This window comes from Odontesthes bonariensis, chromosome 18 (genome assembly GCF_027942865.1).
Source record: "Odontesthes bonariensis isolate fOdoBon6 chromosome 18, fOdoBon6.hap1, whole genome shotgun sequence".
Lineage (NCBI taxonomy): Eukaryota > Metazoa > Chordata > Actinopteri > Atheriniformes > Atherinopsidae > Odontesthes > Odontesthes bonariensis.
In genome coordinates, this window is record NC_134523.1 from 15925298 (window position 1) to 15943903 (window position 18606).

The 18606-nt window shown below is 39.3% G+C and overlaps 2 protein-coding genes across 2 annotated transcripts; both read right to left on the reverse strand.

Annotated features, from left to right (window-relative positions):
• Positions 1 to 2255: 2255 nt before the first annotated feature.
• Positions 2256 to 4310, reverse strand: LOC142367471 (protein rapunzel-like). Its single transcript, XM_075449444.1, has 2 exons — positions 4221 to 4310; positions 2256 to 3308 (listed from the first exon to the last, which is right to left on the reverse strand). The coding sequence occupies exon 2, from the start codon at positions 3253 to 3255 to the stop codon at positions 2569 to 2571; it is 687 nt and encodes a 228-aa protein (XP_075305559.1). The 5' UTR covers positions 3256 to 3308; positions 4221 to 4310; the 3' UTR covers positions 2256 to 2568.
• A 9959-nt stretch (positions 4311 to 14269) lies between these two features.
• Positions 14270 to 18269, reverse strand: LOC142367789 (protein rapunzel-like). The gene is made up of 2 exons (XM_075449807.1): positions 18232 to 18269; positions 14270 to 15315 (listed from the first exon to the last, which is right to left on the reverse strand). Exon 2 carries the CDS (start codon positions 15260 to 15262, stop codon positions 14573 to 14575), a length of 690 nt encoding a protein of 229 aa, XP_075305922.1. The 5' UTR covers positions 15263 to 15315; positions 18232 to 18269; the 3' UTR covers positions 14270 to 14572.
• Positions 18270 to 18606: the final 337 nt, after the last annotated feature.

Here is an 18606-nt window from a genome sequence, read left to right on the forward strand (position 1 = left end):
ATAAAGTAGCCTATGAATCAAATATGGAAGTTTGTGTAACCATTCTGCTTGTGAAAATGCAAAAAGCAAATCCCGCTGGTGTGACAAGCATTTGAAGAAGAAGCATTTAGAGTCAGGTTTAACACACACCAATCATGTCGTTATTGTTTTCTCGAAAACGATAATGTCTCGTGATAACGAGATAAATAACTCGTTATCTCGAGAAAACGATAATGGCAGCTCTCGTGCATCATTCGGTAACCATGGAGACGGCCTGGTCCCCCGTCTCCTCTTAGATGATGCAGGCTGATATGAAAGTTATCTCTACAAGACAAACGAATTGCAATTTCAGCCTGTGTTAGACCTCGACAGAAGTCAAATCTGATGCGTGATCTATCAACGATCTATCCACTTTCCATGTTTGATTCATAGGCTACTTTATTCAATTTTCAATTAAAGGGGGGTAAAACCATAAGAAAAAAAGTTTAGACGTACCACGTCCGCTCTGGGCTTCCGTAATTTATAAAGCCAGAGTTTAAAGCATTTCTTAGGTCGAACTAGTTGCTTATGTAATAGAGATGTAACAGACTGTTTTGTGTTTGTGTGAAAAGGAGGTGTGTGTCCCTCTGGGTTCCTGTAGGGGCCAGGGGGAGGTTATCGTGTTGAGGCAGGTGTCTCTCTCTCGGTGGAGAGGAATAAAGAGGAAGCAGCAGTTGCATTGCTGGACACGCTCTCTCGTCTCCTGTCCCGTTCATTGTGTCATAATTACACAATACAAGCGAACCCAGAACGCTCGGCTACAGAGACATATGTAGGAGTAATTTAGTTTGGGAAAATTGCTAAACAAAAGGCGTTATTTGGAAAACATTGCAGTAATAACAATTACATCAATTATAGCCTATATTTATTGTTAAATGATGTCTGAGGTTTTTTTCCCCCCTCTTCAGGGTAAAATTTGAGGAAAATACTAACTGCAGCTAGCAACTACTTAGCAACAAGTTAGCTTAGCACAGTTGCTTGGCAACCAAAGGATGTTTGGGGAAGTTATTCCTTCCACACAAGAAACAAACACAGAGGAAAACAAAGATTATGAAACGTCGCTTTGGGTTTTTTCTGCTCATCATCCTTCACAGCCAGCTGGATTCTTGTGAAATTTACAAGATCAGGATCTCAAAATAGTCCCTCTTGCCTGGCTCCTTGCTATCTGTTTAAGGCCCAAAGCTTGAAGTTCACTAATGCATTTGATAGACAGATGCATCATCCAATCACCTACTAAAGATTTACTTTCGAAGCACCTGCCCCATTCTAATTGGTGTTCAGATGACTTCCCAGATTATTCTGTGATTCACAATGATTCTTTTACATATTACAATTGAGATTTCAGCGCTAATCAATCTCTTTCATTATAACACTATTCCATTGGATACTCTCTGTTATGTTAATTTTAAGCAAAGTTAGGATCAGGCAATAGCAGCTTTTTTAAAAGTGGTTCCCAGCATAACAGCTCCTTCTTCTTTTAGCGATTTTGCTTTGTTCAGCTATTTTGGAAATATTATTACCACAAGTTGGAGGTTAGATTGCACTGTTTGCACCTTAAACTTCCAGCAGCACTAACTCTCACCACCTCTTACTTTAATATACTAAAAACCATAATCTATGATCCCCTCTTGGCAAGTGAATTAGTACCCAGTGTGTTTCTAGGTCAGCACAGTTACATGCACAGCTTAGTCAAGCTACTGTTTCAGCTAAACTGTGATTTAAATTTACATGTACATGAGCAGAATCAAATTATTGACTAATGTATGTCCAAGGCCACAACAATGGACTGTGTGAGAAAGCATTCGAAACATTCTGCCTGTTCATGTAAGTATGGCCTTTACTCCACAGAAGTTTGCTTTAAGTTACTTGAATGATTATTTTGTCACATGAAGCTGTGGCTACCAAATCATGAGCTATTTTTAACCAGATGAACCATTTTTGTAGAAGAGAGACTTTTTATGTGCTGTGTGGATCTTAAGAATTGGTACAAGTTGAGCTAAGATCCTTGCCCAAATGCGCCAAATGTTACTATGTTAAATGCTTTCAAGAGTATGAGCCACAAAAGCTCCAGAAATTAATTTCTTAGCTGATAAGTAACAGTGTTAGTGAGCTCAACTACTTTATCTTCATATGTTACAGATCTTGCACATCAACTTTTTGTTAAGACATGATGAATCCTAAAAGTTTCACTGTGTTGCAGATGTGTGTTGGTAAAACAAAATTCACAAATATACAACTTAACCGCCTAATAATTTATTTGTTTTATTGAAGAGATTCTATAAAACTTCAGCATTTATTGATGTGTGACATCAGTAAGCAATAGTGGTCACTTTGAAAATATCATACAAAGTCAAAACAATAACTAAATCGCAACAATATGAATAATAGCTGCAGCTCAAGTGCACACACGTAACATTGCTTTGGTTTTATATTTATATTTGATGATTACATAGTTGGTCTTTTTCCTTTTGTCCACAGCTGAAATTACAGACTCTACTCTGGGTTGTTAGCTTCAAACCCAGAGCATGTCCTCTCTTTGCTGGTCCATGTTCAGGATGATTTGTCTTTGCATTGACTGAGCACCTCCTGCATCTTGTCCTGGATGTCTCCCACCCTCTTGGCCCACTTCTCCCGCACCTCGTCTTCGTCATCCTCTGTAACAGCTGTGTAGCCCATAAGGGCGATGAGGCCCATGTGGAACAGGTGTGCGATGTGAGAGCAGCGATGCTCCATGATTTCACGATCGCCATCGCAGTTTTCCAGGTACACCTTGAGCAGAGGTCTTCCGAACAGCGCGTTTGTACCCATCACACCGCGATAGTACACATCCAGGCTCATGTCAGACTTGTCTCTCTCATAAATCTTCTCAAATTTCTCCATGTAGTGCTGGGATTTGCCTGGATCTTTCTTCACCTGTGCCACCATGTCGTTGAAGGCTTTGTACTGGTGCTTGATGTACTCCTCATACTTGCCAAAAGTTTCGTTCACCTCGTCAATGCGGATTCTCTTCAGGCATTGTTGGTTTTTTTCGGAGATGCTTTCCAGTTTAGTGCGGATTCCCTGGAAGTCCTCATCCAAAGGGTGCCCCTCCTCCTCCACCAGACCCTTGCGAGCCACACCGACCAGGGAGGAGACAACACCGAAAATAGGGTCGATGGAAGAGGCGAAGGAGGACACCTTCTCCACGCAGCACAACACTTTGGCTGCTGTTTTCTTCATTTGTGCCACATCAGCCATCACTGCTGCTTTTCCTCTATTATGTTGAGATGCACACGAAGTTAGCCTGGAGGCTGTAGAGACAATTTAAAATTTAAAATATACACTACAGCTGAATCCATCCTCTGCTCGGTACCTTCATTGTTCAAGCAGGAAGCCTCAAATATTCCTTCATCATCGATATCAAGCTTAACAATTTGCTATCAAGGCAGATCTTATCTACAGACACACGGGCCTTCAACAGAAAGGGATGCAAGCAACAACTCTTTGATAAACATGTTGTATATTTTTTTCATTTAATCAATTAATAAGGTCGATAAAATATTGAATTGGAGGAAAGGCACACGTTGATTTAGTTTCACGTTTGTTTGTTTCCAACAGCCAAAAGACATTCCCAACATAATGTTGACATTTTGGCTTCAAAAATGTTCTTCCTTAAAAAGAGTTGGCCTTTAATCCTTTGTAGACGTCCTACTGACTAATCAACCAGTTTTTTTTTTTATTACTGAGCAATCCAAACAAGTAATATTTTTGTCTTTATGATGTACAAAGCAATCATATATTAATTTCTGAGACTAAATCAAACTGTAGTGCATCTCTCTCACAGTGGTGGCATTAATCATCCCTCACAATGTTGTCCGGCTGGAAAAATAACTCGGGAACAAGAGTAGGTGTGTCTTATTTTGTATCATTACAAGTCAGACTGGAAACACACAAAATGTTATGTGTTGTCATCTTCAATGTATCATGTTAAGCATCTGAAACAGGCCCTGGCAGCTGCTTCCTTAGGCATTTTTACATTAAACTCAGGATGTGTTGCTGGTAGTTATCAAGCTTATTCCTTTCATTTCCTGATTCCCTGCCGCCCATACATGAGCCCTCCTCTCATGTTCCTATCAGTTTGAGCTCACCCAGTTTTCACACACTGATTAAACATCCTTCAGATCCAAGATTATAAACCACAGAGGCAAACAATGTTTACTCACCAGAGATAAAACTGTTGGTTTCCCTCCGTCTACTGCAGCTCTCTGGCTTTCCTTTCCACCATTTTCCACCCTCGTCAAGTAAGGACAACCTCTCCCTGCCAAATAAGGGAGTAAGCACCAGGAAGTGAGTCATGCATGCCTTGTGCCTATTGGTTGAGGGGAGTTCCTTCAGATGCACTGTGACTGAGCTCCAAACACAGGCTGTAATAAGGGCCGACTGTGGTGATTGTGTTGTGTTAGTTAGAGCTTCCCACATCTTTGTAACCAGGTGGTATGACCAGATACCAGAGTATTTCTTAGTTAATAGAAATGAAAGTCAACGTCGTACTTGATAAACAGGAAACAAAATGTTTGAGTGTCACTGGTCATGCTGTGAATGTTTTTATTTATTCCTAAGTTCAAGTAAACACTGAGGGCAGTGATTTTCCATCAGTTTTTGAAGATTAAGAATCAATTCACCTAAAATACCAAAAAAGCTGTCCACAGTTTTCAAATGGATATTTATTTAATTGAGCACATTTAAAAGTAACACAAGCCCCCATGTGAGCATAAAGAGATTATGCTTACAGACAAAAGCCAAGACAGTACATAGCAAAAACAAACAAAGACAAGAATTTGTAACTTATTAGATAAAAACAGTGTTAAAGGATATAGTGAAAATTGAGAACCCAAATGGAGAACTAGACAGGCGTCAAGCAGGATGATGGGCAAAAAACTGTCAAAACTTGCAGACAAACGCAGAAATTAAACAAGCAGTACACTCAAAATGAGCCAAACTAACAGGGGAATGACTGAACCCAGGATACCAGGGAGGATTTAAACAGAAGGCACTGATGACCAACAAAGGGCGAGAGTTAGCAAAGCGGTGTCGACAGACGTGACGTGGAGTGGAATTGAGAATCGTAGTTCGGAGGAGTTGGAGGTTTGGAGTGACGTGGCGTTGGGGCGGTTGGCATAAACTGGTTTGTGACTGGATTGATATGGCGTCTCAGGGTGAAGATGAGGGAGATGATGAAATGGATAATGGAGATTGGAGATTGGAATCAAGTATGTGGTAGTGGTAGGTCAGGAAAAGAAAGAAGGACAAAGGAAGATAATATGAGGGGAACGCAAAGTAGTAAGCGTAGTCTAGAAGGAAATAGCTCAGACGAAAATAATATGGTGTGTAAGAAGGTTGTCAGGGAGGAAACCAAAATAATTATAAAATTCAGGAAAGAAGATGAGGGTAATCAACTAAGTCCATTAGTTTTATCGAGGGAACTAAAAAAGAAGTTTGGAGAGTTGATTCTGGCTAAGATTCTGAGAGATGGGAATCTTTTGATTATAGTTGGGAGTGAAGAGCAGAAAAACAAAGTATTGAATATTCAGAACATTTGCAAAAAAATGGTGAATGAGACAAAGATTTTGGGAGAAGCTAAAATAGCTAGAGGAGTAATTCATGGAATACCGGTGGAAGAAGATCTAGAAAAGTTCAGACGTGGTATTAGTGGAAGTGAGGTAGGCAATATTAAAAGATTAATGAGAACAGTGGAAGGAAAGAGTGGAAAGCCTTTCAGTGATGTTGGAATTTCAAGGAGAAGTTCTTCCGGAAAGGATAAGAGTTGGATGTGTGGTCTTTCCTGTTAGGCCATACAATTCTCCTCCTCTTAGGTGTTATAAATGTCAGAGATATGGACATATAGCAGCAGCATGCAAGGGGAAACAAAGATGTCCAAAGTGTGGAGGGGAGCATGGATATGAAGAGTGTAAAAATGAAAAGGATATTTGTTGTAACTGTGGAGGGCAACATAGGGTGACTTATGGAGGATGCGAAGTTAAAGAAAAGCAGTGGAAATAGAACAAGTTAAAGTCACTCAAAATATAAGCTATGCAGAAGCTGCAAAGAGAATGAAGAAGCCAAGAGATGTGTCAGGGAAAACTCAAATAGATACAACATTAGAACAAAGACAGATGAGAACAGATACAGTGGTGACAGCTGAGAAGATTATGTTGTTCATTGCATATGTCATTAACTGTACAGAGCAAGTAAAATATAAAACAGAAAAAATCAAAATAATAGTGAAAGGAGCAGAGAAATTCTTTGGGATAAAGGACATATCTTGGGAGCACATAAATAAAAAGTTGGGGGGAGAAGGGAAGACAGGAGGACAGGAAGAGAGAACATAATGATCATCCTGCAGTGGAATGCCAGGAGTTTAATTGCAAATGGACAGGAGTTTAAAGGGTTTATTAAAGAATTTTAAAAAGATTTGGATATTATATGTATTCAGGAAACTTGGCTTAAACCTAGTTTAGATTTTGTTATTAAAGGATATGAAAGTGTTAGAAGAGATAGAGAGGTAGAGTCTGGAGGAGGATGTACAATATTTATAAAAAAAAGGGAGTTCAATTTAGAGTAATAGCTAAAGGAAAAGAATTAGAATATATTATTACTGAAATTTGGACAATAAATGGGAACATTAAAATAATACATTTTCATAATCCATGTAAAAAACTATCTTTAGAGTTAATGGAGGAATTTGGGAAGTATTTAGAGGGTAAAGTGATTTGGTGTGGGGACTTTAATGGGCATAACTCATTATGGGGCAGTCATAATGATCATAATGGGGAAGTAATTGAAGAAATAATTGATGTTAAAAATTTGGTAGTATTAAATGATGAGAGTGGAACAAGAATTAATTTTAGAGATAATACAGAGTCAGCCATTGCTTTAACAATAGTTTCAAATTCTTTAGCAGGTAATAGTTTATGGAAAGTACTTAATAAAACAACTATAGGAAGTGATCACTACCCTATTATGATAGAAGTTAAAATGCATATAGAGAAATATTATGTAAATGAGATGGAAAAATGGTGTTTTAGATCTGCAGATTGGAAAATTTTTAGGAATAATAGTGAATTAAAAATACGAAAAGTGGATTTAAATAGTAGTATTGAGGATTTGAATCTTTATATATGTAATGCTATAGTAGAAGCGGCTCATCAAACTATAAGGATAAAAGGCGGGAAAAAGGAAAGGAAGTTGGTACCATGGTGGACAATAGAATGTACTGCAGCTATTAAGAAACGAAATAAAGCGTTTAAAGTATTAAAAAAAAAAAAATTACAGGCGATGGTAAGAAGAACTGTTAAAAATGCAAAAAGAGATTATTGGAGGAGTTTTTGTAACTCAGTAGGAAGGGAGACAGAAATATCTAAGGTATAGACAATGATTAAAAGAATGAAAGGAATTAAAAGAGTGAATGGATATCCAGTATTAAATAATGGAGAAATAGCAGGAGTGACAGATAAAGATAATGCAGAGATGTTAGCAAAAGTGTTTGTTAAAATTCATAGTTCTGAAAATATCAGTGTAGAAGGGAAAAAAGGGCGAGAAAAAACAATTCTGGAAAATAAGGAGCTATTGGAAAAAATGGTAGAATCGAATGATGTATTGAATATGTCATTTACAATAATGGAATTAAATAGGGCACTTAATAAATATAAATTATCAGCACCAGGGAAAGATCAGATTTGTTATGTAATGGTAAGTAATTTAAGTGAATTTTCTAAAAAAAAATTATTGGAATTGTATAATCGAATTTGGGAGGAGGGAGAATTACCAAAAAGTTGGAAAGAAGCTGTGATTATACCAATTAGAAAGCCAGGGAAAGATGAATCAAAACCAGAAAATTATAGACATCCAATATATGTAAAATAATGGAGAGAATGATAAATGAAAGATTGCTATATTATATAGAAAGTAAAGGACTTATATCAAAGTTTCAAAGTGGATTTAGAAAAGGGAGGAGTACAATGGATCCAGTAATATGTCTAGAGCATGAAATTAGGAAGGCTCAAGTAAATAAAGAGAGTGTTGTAGCAGTATTTTTTTATATTGAAAGAGCGTATGATATGATGTGGAGGGAAGGGTTATTAGTTAAAATTAGAAGAATGGGTATAAATGGTTGCATGTTTAAATGGATTAAAACATTTTTAGAAGGAAGAAAAATACAAGTGAGAATAGGGAAGGAATATTCTGAAAATTTTAATATAGAAAATGGGACACCACAAGGAAGCATAGTAAGTCCATTATTATTTTCTGTGATAGTCAATGATATGTTTAAGGAAACAGAAGGTGGAATGGGTTGTTCACTTTTTGCTGATGATGGAGCAATGTGGAAAAGAGGAAGGAATTTAAAATGTATTGTAAAGAAGCTACAGGAAGCAATTTCAATGGTGGAAAATTGGTCATAAATGGGGATTTAGGTTTTCAGTGGAAAAAACTAAAATAATGTTTTTTTACAAGGAAAAGAGTTGATGGAGAAATTAAGTTGAAAATATATGGTCAGGAATTGGAAAGAGTTAAGCAATTTAAATTTCTTGGGTTATGGTTGGATGAAAGAATGACTTGGGGTGTACACATTAAGAAAATAATAGATAAATGTAGGAAGGTTTTGAATATAATGAGATGTTTAGTTGGTACTGAGTGGGGGGCTGATAGAAGGTCATTGAAAGCTATTTATACAGATTTAATTAGGTCAGTGTTGGATTATGGGTGCATTGTGTATAATTCAGCTGTAGATACAAATCTACAAAAGTTCAATTCTATTCAATATCAGGCTTTAAGAATATGTACAGGTGCCTTTAAAACATCTCCTATAGCAGCATTACAGGTGGAAATGGGTGAAATGCCTCTAAAAATGAGAAGGGAACAGTTATCTTTAAACTACTGGTCAAAATTACAAGGACAGAAAAAAGATCATCCAACTGTAAAAGTATTAGAAACAGGTTGGGAAAAAGAAAAAATTAAAAGTTATGGAACAATAGTAAACGCTAAAATTAGGGGAAAATATTTAGATAAAATAGATATAAGTCAAACGGTTCCATTACATACAGTTCCACCATGGATAATGCCTGAAGCAAAACTAGATTTATCATTATTAGAAAAGAAGAATAGATATAATTTTAGTATGAATAGATATATTGTACAGGAACATATAAATCAATACTATAATTATGTACATATATATACTGATGCATCCAAAAATTTAGATGATAGGATAGGGATAGGTCTTATTGTACCGCAATTTAATGTTAAAGTCGGGAAAAGGGTAAGTTATGGAGTATCAGTATATACTGGAGAAATGATTGCGGTACTTTTAGCAGTTCAATGGATAGAAGTGGTTAAACCATTAAAATCAGTTATATGTTCAGATTCTAGTTCTTCATTATTTAGTATTCAAAATAGTAAGTCAGATAGTAGACCAGATACATTAATTGAAATAGAACAAACTCTTTATAGAATTAATATGATGGGGCTTATAGTAAATTTTATATGGGTACCAGCGCATTATGGAGTTGAGGGAAATGAAATGGCAGATAGAATGGCTAAACAGAGTGTGAAAAGAGTATTGATTGATATTAATGTAAGACTGAGTGTAAAAGAGGTAAAGGGTATTGTAAAACAAATAATGGAAGAGAGATGGCAAAAGTTATGGGAGGAAGAAAGAAAAGGACGTTGGTTGTATAAAATACAAAGGAAAATGGGGAAAATGAGAAGATCAGAAAGAAGTAGGAGAGAAGAGACAATTATAACAAGACTTAGAATAGGACATAATGGATTGAATAAAAACCTATATATGCTAGGAAAACATCAGTCAGGGAAATGTGAGTGTGGGGAAGATGAGACAATTGAACATGTTATTTTATATTGTAGGAATTATCAGGCTCAGAGAAATAATTTAATTAGAAATCTTAGTAGGATGAAAATGAAATTGGATATAGTAGATTTATTGCAAAAAAGAATCAGGAAACAGAGGATATCAGGTTATTTTTTATTATTTAAAACAGTGTAGGTTGTATAATAGAATTTAGTATATATAAAGTATATATATGAGTGTATATGAGTAGGAACTATGTAAAAGTGTAGGAATATGTAGATATAAGGGTGTATATATGAGTGTATGGGTGTGTATATATATATATATATATATATATATATATATATACAAGTATATATAAATATAGGTATATATAATTGCCATGTGATCCAAACAACAATTGTGTCATTTTGTCTCGGTTCCCAAAAACATTACAAACTATGTGACATGTATGACTTGAGCAGGTTGTTTCAACTTATAATAGTTTCAAGATAAGGTGAGATGTTGATAACATGGATGGCTGAATCTCCCACAGCCTCTTCGGTGTTAGAGATTTGGTTTGTGGTTTCCGTTTTCTCCTAGTTTCTTGGCTAACTGGAGCAGAACAGAGACATTGAAAAGATCATTAGTAACAGCAGTAATTTCCTTATATAGCTGGTCAAGAATTTGCGATTCCTATTGATAGGAAATAGATTTTTTTTTAAAACCAAATCACAGTTGTTTCCTGTTAATTCCCACAACATGTTGGTGTGAAGGATAGAGTGTAACCCAAGTCTCCACGTAGAACAGGTTTTTCTTGGGGAACGTATGTGTGTGCGTGTGATGTAAAGTGAGTTTACATTGTGAATTCACACCTCTGCCTTTTCAGAAGTTTTTATCACAGTTGAGCTTTACTCAATTTGTGATAATCAAGTCTTCATTTTGAAAGTTATGAAAGTTATCTTCTACAAGACAAACAAATTGCAATTTCAGCCTGTGTTAGACCTCGACAGAAGTAAAATCTGATGCGTTGATCTATCCACTTTCCATGTTTGATTCATAGGCTACTTTATCCAGTTTTCAATGAAAGGGGGGTAAAACCATAAGAAAAAAAGTTTAGACGTACCACGTCCGCTCTGGGCTTCCGTAATTTATAAAGCCAGAGTTTAAAGCATTTCTTAGGTCGAACTAGTTGCTTATGTAATAGAGATGTATCAGACTGTTTTGTGTTTGTGTGAAAAGGAGGTGTGTGTCCCTCTGGGTTCCTGTAGGGGCCAGGGGGAGGTTATCGTGTTGAGGCAGGTGTCTCTCTCTCGGTGGAGAGGAATAAAGAGGAAGCAGCAGTTGCATTGCTGGACACGCTCTCTCGTCTCCTGTCCAGTTCATTGTGTCATAATTACACAATACAAGCGAACCCAGAACGCTCGGCTACAGAGACATATGTAGGAGTAATTTAGTTTGAGAAAATTGCTAAACAAAAGGCGTTATTTGGAAAACATTGCAGTAATAACAATTACATTAATTATAGCCTATATTTATTGTTAAATGATGTCTGAGGTTTTTTTCCCCCCCTCTTCAGGGTCAAATTTGAGGAAAATACTAACTGCAGCTAGCAACTACTTAGCAACAAGTTAGCTTAGCACAGTTGCTTGGCAACCAAAGGATGTTTGGGGAAGTTATTCCTTCCACACAAGAAACAAACACATAGGAAAACAAAGATTATGAAATGTCGCTTTGGGTTTTTTCTGCTCATCATCCTTCACAGCCAGACTTAGTTTGATTTCGGTTGTTTTGCATTTGGGTGTAGGCTTACATCCCTTTATTATGGGTGTCTTTTTTGGAGGATACGTTATTCACACAACCCTCTGTATAGCCTATATTTTTTTTTCTTTGTCATTAACTTTGTCATTTGCTATTAACAGATAAGAGCCAGCTTGGCCTTGGTTTCTGTCTTGATGCATTATTTCACAAGGTGCCTAGCTAACAAATAATAATATTACATTACATTACATTACATTACATTACGGTCATTTTGCAGACGCTTTTAACCAAAGTGACTTACAATAAGTGCGTTCAACATCGGTAGGCAAAAGAACTTCAGGTCACAAGAAATCATAAGTGCATTTCCTTCCAATACCAAACAGCTAAGAGCAAAACTAGTGCTAGAGTAAGTGCGATAAGTCAGGTACCTCAGCCTCTCACCAACTGCCCACCAGTCACAGCGGGGTGGGGATGCAAACCCTGGTTCAGGTAGGGGAAGAAATAAAAGAGGTAAGAAAAGCAGGAATGGGATTCAAACCCTGGTTCGGGTAGGGGGTAATGAAAATATAGAGGGTGCCAGTGGTGGAGGAAACAATAAGTGCGTAAGGAACTAGGACGGAGCAGGGTAGTTTTTCCTGAAGAGGTGGGTTTTCAGCCTGCGGCGAAAGATGGGCAGCGACTCAGCTGTCCTGATATCAGACGGGAGATCGTTCCACCATCGGGGTGCCAGAACAGAGAAAAGCCGTGACCGTGTCGATCGTGCGCAGGGACCCCTGAGTGACGGGGCAGCCAGGCGCCTGGTGGCCGCAGAGCGAAGTGGTCGGGCGGGGGTGTAGGGCTTGACCATAGCCTGGAGGTATGAAGGAGCTGTTCCTTCCACTGCCCTGTAGGCCAGCACCAGAGTCTTAAACTGGATGCTGCAGCTACAGGGAGCCAGTGTAGAGAGCGGAGAAGGGGAGTGGTGTGGGAGAACTTGGGGAGGTTGAACACCAGACGAGCAGCAGCTTTCTGAACCAGCTCCAGAGGTCTGATGGCAGAAGCCGGGGCGCCAGCAAGGAGGGAGTTGCAGTAGTCCAGGCGGGAGATGACAAGAGCCTGGATGAGCACCTGTGCTGCCTTGTCGGTGAGGAAGGGGCGAATCCTCCGGATGTTGTAGAGGAGGAATCGGCAGGAACGGGTCACTGATGCGATGTTTGGCGAGAACGACAGTTCGTCGTCCAGGGTCACACCCAGATTCCTCGCGGTCCGGGTTGATGTCACCACAGAGTCATCCATGGTGATGGCCAGGTCTCTGAATGGGCAGCCCTTCCCCGGGAGAAACACCAGCTCAGTCTTGTCCAGGTTGAGCTTAAGGTGGTGCATCGACATCCACCCTGAGATGTCTGCCAGGCACGCAGCAATGCGTGGTTCCACTTGGGTGTCAGAAGGGGGAAAAGACAGAATCAGCTGGGTGTCGTCTGCATAGCAGTGGTAGGAAAAGTTATGGAAGTGGATGACAGAACCAAGGGATGATGTGTAGAGGGAGAAAAGAAGAGGACCCAGGACCGAACCTTGGGGAACCCCGGTGGTGAGCCTACGTGGCTTCGACACAGACCCTCTCAATGTGACCTGGTAGAAGCGATCTGTCAGGTATGATGAGAACATGGAGAGTGCAGAGCCAGAAACCAGAAGAGCATGTCAATCTTTTAGGCCAGTTTAGCAAGACTGAATTATCATGCCTCATGAAATGTCAAAGTATACTGTGTTCTGTATCAACATTGTTGCTCGAATTTATGATTATTTTCTACACCAGTTAATTATGCCTTTAGTTTACAACACAAGATGCCCATTATAATTTCCCACGTTTACTTCAACCTCAAAGTTTGTGTTTTTCTGATACATGGCATATTCTGAAAAGCTGGAACTGGCGTTGCAATGCAGCTGGATTCTTGTGAAATTTACAAGATCAGGATCTCAAAATAGTCCCTCTTGCCTGGCTCCTTGCTATCTGTTTAAGGCCCAAAGCTTGAAGTTCACTAATGCATTTGATAGACAGATGCATCATCCAATCACCTACTAAAGATTTACTTTCGAAGCACCTGCCCCATTCTAATTGGTGCCCAGATGACTTCCCAGATTATTCTGTGATTCACAATGATTCTTTTATATATTACAATTGAGATTTCAGCGCTAATCAATCTCTTTCATTATAACACTATTCCATTGGATACTCTCTGTTGTGTTAGTTTTAAGCAAAGTTAGGATCAGGCAATAGCAGCTTTTTTAAAAGTGGTTCCCAGCATAACAGCTCCTTCTTCTTTTGTCACATGAAGCTGTGGCTACCAAATCATGAGCTATTTTTAACCAGATGAGACATTTTTGTAGAAGAGAGACTTCTTATGTGCTGTGTGGATCTTAAGAATTGGTACAAGTTGAGCTAAGATCCTTGCCGTAATGAGCCAAATGTTACTATGTTAAATGCTTTCAAGAGTATGAGCCACAAATGCTCCAGAAATTAATTTCTTAGCTGATAAGTAACAGTGTTAGTGAGCTCAACTACTTTATCTTCGTATGTTACAGATCTTGCACATCAACTTTTTGTTAAGACATGATGAATCCTAAAAGTTTCACTGTGTTGCAGATGTGTGTTGGTAAAACAAAATTCACAAATATACAACTTAACCGCCTGATAATTTATTTGTTTTATTGAAGAGATCCTATAAAACTTCAGCATTTATTGATGTGTGACATCAGTAAGCCATAGTGGTCACTTTGAAAATATCATACAAAGTCAAAACAATAACTAAATCACAACAAAATGAATAATAGCTGCAGCTCAAGTGCACACACGTAACATTGCTTTGGATTTATATTTATTTTTGATGATTACATAGTTGGTCTTTTTCCTTTTGTCCACAGCTGAAATTACAGACTCTACTCTGGGTTGTTAGCTTCAAACCCAGAGCATGTCCTCTCTTTGCTGGTCCATGTTCAGGATGATTTGTCTTTGCATTGACTGAGCACCTCCTGCATCTTGTCCTGGATGTCTTTCATCTTCAGGGCCCACTCCTTCAGCTCCTTGTCTACGTCATCCTTTGTAACAGCTGTGTAGCCAATAAGGGCGATGAGGCCCATGTGGAACAGGTGTTCGATGTGAGAGCAGCGATGCTCCATGATTTCACGATCGCCATTGCAGTCGTCCAGGTACACCTTGAGCAGAGGTCTTCCGAACACCGTGTCTGTACCCATCACACCGCGATAGTACACGTCCAGGCTCATGTCAGACTTGTCTTTCGCATAAATCTTCACAAATTTCTCCATGCAGTGCTGGGATTTGCCTGGATCTTTCTCCACCTGTGCCACCATGTCGTTGAAGGCTTTGTACTGGTGCTTGATGTACTCCTCATACTTGCACAAAGTTTCGTTCACCTCGTTATTGAGAATGCTCGTCAGGCATTGTTGGTTTTTTTTGGAGATGCTTTCCAGTTCAGTGCTGATTTCCTGGAAGTCCTCATCCAAAGGGTGCCCCTCCTCCTCCACCAGACCCTTGCGAGCCACACCGACCAGGGAGGAGACAACACCGAAAATAGGGTCGATGGAGGAGGAGGCGAAGGAGAACACCTTCTCCAAGCAGCGCAACACTTCGGCTGCTGTTTCCTTCATTTGTGCCACATCAGCCATCACTGCTGCTTTTCCTCTATTATGTTGAGATCCACACGAAGTTAGCCTGGAGGCTGTAGAGACAATTTAAAATTTAAAATATACACTACAGCTGAATCCATCCTCTGCTCGGTACCTTCATTGTTCAAGCAGGAAGCCTCAAATATTCCTTCATCATCGATATCAAGCTTAACAATTTGCTATCAAGGCAGATCTTATCTACAGACACACGGGCCTTCAACAGAAAGGGATGCAAGCAACAACTCTTTGATAAACATGTTGTATATTTTTTTCATTTAGTTAATTAATAAGGTCGATAAAATATTGAATTGGAGGAAAGACACACGTTGATTTAGTTTCATGTTTGTTTGTTTCCAACAGCCAAAAGACATTCCCAACATAATGTTGACATTTTGACTTAAAAAATGTTCTTCCTTAACCCTCTGGGGTCTAAGGCCTTTTCAGAGACTTTGAGGCAGTTGTCACCACCTTGACATTTTCAAGTATTTCAACTAACTGTAAACATCTATGCAAAAGTGACATATATGGTTGTATTCGGAAAAGCCTAACAAAAAACAATATGAGAGTGAAGTGAATGTAATACAAACAAGTTTTATTTAAATTGAGGGGAAACACAACTGTACAAAAAAACAAGTTTTAGAGGTCTTCAAACAGTGCAAGAAAACACACTATAAATATATCTAGCCAAGACTTTTGAAGGTTGAACCTTGTAAACAAAAGTGTTGGCTGCATAAAAGTAAAAAGTGCAGTCAGAAATGTTTTTTTTGTTTTCACACAAACTGTAAAAAAGTAATTGTAACTCCAGACAGTGTCTCTGTTAGTTGAATACTAATTAAATGGGTGTGTAACACCCCTGATTCCCCCCACCCCCCTGTCACTCTCCATGTGATAATTGTCTGTCACTGGCAGGACATTGCTGCCTTCCCCCACATGCTGGCTGAATGGGGTGTGTTCTTACCTGTGAATAGCCACTCAATCACCTGGTCCTTTACATGTGAATAGCGATAGGTGTGGCCTAGGAAGCTGCTACAGTCTGAGACTACAGAAAATTCAAAGATTTCTGTTCACTCTCTTTAAAAAGGGCCAGCTATATAATTTATTTTAAAATATATATATTTGAAAACTAGAAGTTTCAAGGTTTTTAATGGTGTCACTTATATGTTTTAATGACAAAAACTCACAGAGTTACAGATGTGTTTTTGGAGATGTGTCAAAAATGCCCACCGGTGGGCTTTAGACCCCAGAGTGTTAAAAAGAGTTGGCCTTTAATCATTTGTAGACGTCCTACTGACTAATCAACCAGTTTTTATTATTATTGAGCAATCCAAACAAGTAATATTTTTGTCTATTTTCTTTTTATTTATGATGTACAAAGCAATCATATATTAATTTCTGAGACTAAATCAAACTTTAGTGCATCTCTCTCATAGTGGTGGCATTAATCATCCCTCACAATGTTGAGCCCTGTTGAGTTCTTGTTGAGAACCGGTTCCCAGTGTTTCAATCCTTGGAATCGTTTGGCAATTTTGATTCCAGTGGGTGTGAATGACGTCACCACACAACGTTGCGTGGCGAGTCCAGTGCAGCCAGCAGTCAACAGTAAACATGGCGCCCAAGCGGTACAAACGCTCGAAAGTTTGGTTACACATCCCTAAAAAAGACGACAACAGGGCAACTTGCAAAGTGAATATTTCACCAAAGGGAGGAAATACTACCAACATGCAATAACTATGAATGAATGTCGCGTTTTGGATCTGCTCCGGACTAACGTCGGTGAATCTGAACCCAGCAACGTTAGCAACGTTAGCATGTCCTCGGCTAACACTGCAGGTAACTAACTAACTAACAAACACTGCCTATCATGTTAGCGCCATTTGCCTCATTGTAAAACTTGCTGTTTGTAACGGTTAAGGCTGATTCATACTCGGCGCAACCTCGCTCATACTAGCTGGTCGCAAATGGCGCAAACGGTCACGTGTCCCAAAATTCCGCCACGCCCCCCGTCGCAAGCTAGAAAATCCTCGCGCGGCGCAAGGGCGCGCACACAACTTTTTTTCTGACTTCGCGCGCGCTCAACCGGAAACAGCTGACCAAGAAAAAGAAAAAATGAACACTGCAGAGACCGCGGTGACCGAGAGGGTGCGCCTCTACAAACATCTGTACGACACGTCTATGAAGTTACACTGGGACAACGTTTGACAAAGTTCGTCTTGTTGCAAAGGACGAACATTCCACCTTCTCTTCTGTTTTTGCCGCAGCCGCTTAGCTCTGAGATACATATACAGTTCTACACCCAGAGTAAATTCATTCCTCATCAGATGTGCCAGCCTCTGCTGACGTGACACCACAGGTGGCATTGTGTATGCTTTCTTCGTATGCTTTTCAGCTTGTTTCCTCAACAGTGACGCTCGCTGGTCTGGAGAGAACTGCAAATGTGACGCATACTTGGCGCAAACTGCGCTTATGAGCTGAAGGAACTGTGAAGGGGCTGGCGCTTTCGATGACGTCATTAATGGTTCTCGAGCCAGAACAGTTGCGCGTTTGCGCCGAGTAAGAATCAGGCTTTAAGGTTAAATGAATGCCTTCTCAGGCATTACATTTAGATGAAATCATGAGAGGCAGAGCCTGACTGGCTCAGAGCCAGAGGCTGGTGGTGCTACCCCCAGTTCACCTCTACCTCCAGCTTCTCCTTTCACCAGAGCAGGGAAGAGTTAAATTACCCAGGCCAGGATAGACCAATGTGGACCTCACCGTTGTTGGGTTTGTAAGGTCATGACTCGTGTTACTTCTAAACTAAACAAAGTTGATGCTAATCGACCGGTTTGTTGTCCTTTTTCTCCAAATGAGAATCGATAAGGGAACCGATAAAGAACCGAATTGTTAAGCAGAATCGAAAATGGAATTGGAATCGTAAAAATCTTATCAATTCCCATCCCTATAAACCACAGAGGCAAACAATGTTTACTCACCGGAGATAAAACTGCTGGTTTCCCTCCGTCTACTGCAGCTGTCTGGCTTTCCTTTCCACTTTTTTAAACCCTTGTCAAGTAAGGACAACCTCTCCCTGCCAAATAAGGGAGTAAGCACCAGGAAGTGAGTCATGCATGCCTTGTGCCTATTGGTTGAGGGGAGTTCCTTCAGATGCACTGTGACTGAGCTCCAAACACAGGCTGTAATAAGGGCCGACTGTGGTGATTGTGTTGTGTTAAATGTAGCTTCCCACATCTTCATAACTAAGTGGTATGACCAGATACCAGAGTAATTCTTAGTTAATAGAAACGAAAGTCAACGTCGTACTTGATAAACAGGAAACAAAATGTTTGAGTATCACTGGTCATGCTGTG